Source organism: Babylonia areolata, chromosome 30, assembly GCF_041734735.1.
Source record: "Babylonia areolata isolate BAREFJ2019XMU chromosome 30, ASM4173473v1, whole genome shotgun sequence".
NCBI classification, from domain to species: Eukaryota; Metazoa; Mollusca; class Gastropoda; order Neogastropoda; family Buccinidae; genus Babylonia; species Babylonia areolata.
This window is the reverse complement of record NC_134905.1, coordinates 6013346-6017942: the sequence shown is the minus strand read 5'-3', so window position 1 is coordinate 6017942 and position 4597 is coordinate 6013346. Positions and strand designations below refer to the sequence as shown.

The window sequence follows — 4597 nt, the reverse complement described above, 5'->3', positions numbered from 1 at the left end:
CAGAGAGGAGTGAGAGAAAGAGACAGACAGAGAGACAGACTGCCGCTATACTCTTGTCCTGCTTCCTTGTTCCTTAACTCTCTCCATACGAACGGCGAAAGAGACAACGTTAACATCGTTTCACCCCAATTACCACCATCAAAATATTGCAAGCGGAAGGCTCTTATACTGAAGAGGTGAATGTTGATAAAGAATACCACAATTCTGACGACGGAAGCTAAAGGTTGGGTCATTGAGACACCCACTGGACATCCGAGGGGTCTGTGTAGAGGAGAAGAGAGGACTGGCCGTACTGAGTGAGTTAACCCCCTCAACCCCCCACGCCCCCCCCCCCCCCCTCTCTCTCTCTCTCTCTCTCTCCACAGCCTTTTATTTCATTTCATTTTTTTTTTTCTTTTCATTCTTTTAAATTAACAAACCGAACCCAACCATGGAATATTTACCCAACCTCACAGACAGCTTCGTAACAACTCTTCTAGCAGAACTCAACGATTCATCCTCTCTAGAAGAAGAAGAAGAACTTGTCGACAGTTCAGGCTACACCTTGGTACACAACATCCAGACAATCTGCGTGCCCATCTTCTTCGTGTCCGGTCTGTTGGGCAACCTCCTAGCTTTGGGCTGCTTCCTCAGCCAGCCTCTTCGAGGGGCATCTTGCTGTCTGTACATGGCAGGGAAATGCGTGTCAGATACGGCGTTCCTGGCGGTGGTGTTTGTCATGTGGTTGTACAGGCTCAACGTGGACCTCATCAACGTCCAGGGGGTCTGCCAGCTGACCGTCTTCCTCAGCTACGTCTCAGGGTTCACATCCGTCTGGCTGGTGGTGGCCGTGACTTACGAGAACTACGTTCGAATCTGCAGACCGCACTTGTCCAAGACTCACTGTACTCGTCGCGTGGCTGTGATCATCATTGCCGTCATCGTTGTCGTCGCTGCGCTGTTTTACAGTTTCGCGCTGTGGACGAACACTGTTCTTGGTGGAGGGGGTGGAGGGGGTGTGGTGGAGGAGGAGGGGGAGGCGGGAGGAGGAGGAGCAGGCGTCGTCCCTTCCCCCCCACCCCAACCTCCTCCACCCCCTCCCCTGTGCATGGCCATGGTCAAGTTCAAGGACGTCCTCATGGTGATGACCTTCATAGACACGGCCATGACCTTGGTGCTCCCCAGCCTGCTGATGGTGCCGCTGGTGTTGGCCACACTCTTGGCCGTGGCCAGGTCCGCGGACCGAAAGAAGAGGCTGCGCGACTCGCTGCTGCGAAAGCGCTGCCCCAGGGACCTGTTCCGGAACTCCGTCGAGGCCAAGGTCGCCAGGTTCCTTCTGGCGGTGTCCTTGACCTTCCTGCTGCTGCACACCCCGGGTCACCTGATCCGTCTGAAGCTGCTGGTGCATCAGTACATTCTGCATAAAGGTGGGGGTGGGGGAGGGGTGTGTGTGTGTGTGTGTGTGTGTTGGTGGTGGGTGGGTGGGTGGGTGGAGGGTGGGTATGTGTGTGTGTGTATGTGCTGTTGGTGGTGGGTGTGTGTGTGTGTGTGTGTGTGTGTGTGTGTGTTGGTGGTGGATTGGGTGAGTTGGTGTGTGTGAGGGTGTGTGTGTGTGCTGTGTGGGAGTGGAGGTGGGTGGGTCGGTCGGTTTAGGGGTGGGGGTGTGTGGGGGAGGGGAGGGATGGTGGGTGTGGGTGGGTGTGTGAATGTGTGTTAGTGTGTTGGTGTGTGAGAGAGAGAGAGAGAGAAAGAGAGGGAGAGAGAAAGAGAGGGAGAGAGCTTGTGCACGTGGGTGTGAACACTTACACGTCTTTGGAGCGGGGGAATGAAATCAAATTGTGACTTTACAAGCGTACTTGGGGTAGGGGGATGAGGTGTGTGTGGTTGGGGGGGGGGGGGCGGGGCGTGGGGGGGGGGGGGGATTTGAATGGGCGTCTGAGTGCATGCATGGATGTATGTAGGGAAGTGGGGGGGGGGGGGAGGGGATACACGTCTGTGAGTATGTGTGTGTGTGTGTGTTAAAACATTTTTTTGTTGTTGTTGAGATATTGATATTTCTTGAAATTTGGTAAATTGATTTGTTCAATGTGTTGCTCTTTTTAAACTGATCTCTCTTCTTCTTTTTTTCCCCCCTTCAAATTTGATTTTCTCTGTGTTGATCAGTTAATTTGTTTTCAAATGGTTGCTAAAATGTCAGTACAGTTTCAGTTTCAGTTTCACTTTCTCAAGGAGGCGTCACTGCGTTCGGACAAATCCATACACGCTACACCACATCTGTTGAGCAGATGCCTGACCAGCAGCATAACCCAACGCGCTTAGTCAGGCCTTGAGTGCATGCTTACATATTTGTGTACCTATGAAAGTGGATTTCATTTTACGTAATTTCGCCAGAGGACAACACTCTCGTTGCCATGGGTTCTTTTTCAGTGCGCCAAGTGCGTGCTGCACACGGGACCTCGGTTTATCGTCTCATCCGAAAGACTAGACGCTCAGTTTGATTTTCCAGTCAAACTTAGGAGGAAGGGCGAGAGCGGGATTCGAACCCACACCCTCACGGACTCTCTGTATTGGCAGCTGAGCGTCTTAACCATTCTGCCACCTTCCTCCAAGTACAACAAAAAGTTAATCTGACAATAAATGGTTTAGGTCAGTCCGTTTTTTTCTTACTTTCTTTCTTTATTTATTTCTTGTAATTTAGTATATCCTGCATAAAGGTGTGTGTTTGGGGTGGTGTGTGTGTGTGTGTGTGTGTGTTTGTGTGTGTGTGTGTGTGTGTGTGTGTGTGTGTGTGTGTGTGTGTGTGCGTTGTGTATGCGTGTGTGTGTGTGTGTGTGTGTGAGTGAGTGCGTTTGGTGTGTGTATGCGTGTATATGTGAGCCTGTTTGTCTGTGCCTGTGTGTGTGTATGTGCGTGTGTATGTGTGTGTGTGTGTGTCTGTGTCTGTGTGTCCATGCGTCAGTGTTTTGTATGTGTCAGAGTCTGACTGTTTGTGTGTGTGTGTGTGTGTGTGTGTGTGTGTGTGTGTGTGGTTTGTGTCCAACTGACGAGATATTGTGAAACAGCTTTGATACATTTCAAAGAACTATGGAAATGTGCTTTTTTTTTTTTTTTTTTTTTTTTTTTTTTTTTTTTGCTTTCCATTTTTTTCGTTTTAAGGTATATATATATATATATATATATATATATATGAATTTTTTTCTTCAGAGTTTTCCGGTCTGGATGCTACGTTGCAGCGGCTTTTCGAGACTCTGTACTACTTCAACTTTTGCTGCAGCATCGTCATCTTTCTGGCTTCCGGTTCCAACTTCCGGTCTCTCTTTCTCGCCATGTACTGCGCCAAAGTGGCTGCTTGCAAGTCAGAGTCTCCTCCATCTCCTACCGCCTCACATTCTACAGCCGTCGACGAAACAGCGATGACAAGAATGGGGAGGGGTCACAGAGGAACTCACGAAGAACAGTCTGTTACGACTTTAGTGGGGAATGATTCGTTTAGAACGACTTTGTTTGTGTCTTCGTCATGAAAATGTTATCACTGAGAACGATTTTGTTTGTGTCTTCGTCATGAAAGTGTTACAACTTTGGTAGGGGAATGATTCGTTTAGAACGACTTTATTTGTGTCTTCGTCATGAAAGTGTTACGACTGAAAACGATTTTGTTTGTGTCTTCGTCATGAAAGTCTTACGACTTTGGTGGTGAATGATTGGTTTAGAACGACTTTATTTGTGTTCTTCGTCATGAAAATGTTATCACTGAGAACGACTTTGTTTGTGTCTTCGTCATGAAAGTGTTACAACTTTGGTAGGGGAATGATTCGTTTAGAACGACTTTGTTTGTGTCTTCGTCATGAAAATGTTATCACTGAGAACGATTTTGTTTGTGTCTTCGTCATGAAAGTGTTACAACTTTGGTAGGGGAATGATTCGTTTAGAACGACTTTATTTGTGTCTTCGTCATAAAAGTGTTAAGACAGAACGACTTTGTTTGTGTCTTTGTCATGAAAGTGTTACGACTTTGGTGGGGAATGATTCGTTTAGAACGACTTTGTTTGTGTCTTCGTCATGAAAATGTTATCACTGAGAACGATTTTGTTTGTGTCTTCGTCATGAAAGTGTTACAACTTTGGTAGGGGAATGATTCGTTTAGAATGACTTTATTTGTGTCTTCGTCATAAAAGTGTTAAGACTGAGAACGACTTTGTTTGTGTCTTCGTCATGAAAATGTTATCACTGAGAACGACTTTGTGTCTTCGTCATGAAAGTGTTGCAACTTTGGTAGGGGAATGATTCGTTTAGAATGACTTTATTTGTGTCTTCGTCATAAAAGTGTTAAGACTGAGAACGACTTTGTGTCTTCGTCATGAAAGTGTTGCAACTTTGGTAGGGGAATGATTCGTTTAGAACGACTTTATTTGTGTCTTCGTCATAAAAGTGTTAAGACTGAGAACGACTTTGTGTCTTCGTCATGAAAGTGTTACAACTTTGGTAGGGGAATGATTCGTTTAGAACGACTTTGTTTGTGTCTTCGTCATAAAAGTGTTAAGACAGAACGACTTTGTTTGTGTCTTTGTCATGAAAGTGTTACGACTTTGGTGGGGAATGATTCGTTTAGAACGACTTT

The 4597-nt window shown here is 46.7% G+C and overlaps 1 protein-coding gene across 1 annotated transcript; it reads left to right on the top strand.

The window, feature by feature from the left end:
• Positions 1-430: 430 nt before the first annotated feature.
• LOC143275237 (uncharacterized) lies at positions 431-3463 on the top strand. The gene is made up of 3 exons (XM_076579212.1): positions 431-970; positions 1103-1406; positions 3213-3463. Exons 1-3 carry the CDS (start codon positions 431-433, stop codon positions 3461-3463), a joined length of 1095 nt encoding a protein of 364 aa, XP_076435327.1.
• Positions 3464-4597: the final 1134 nt, after the last annotated feature.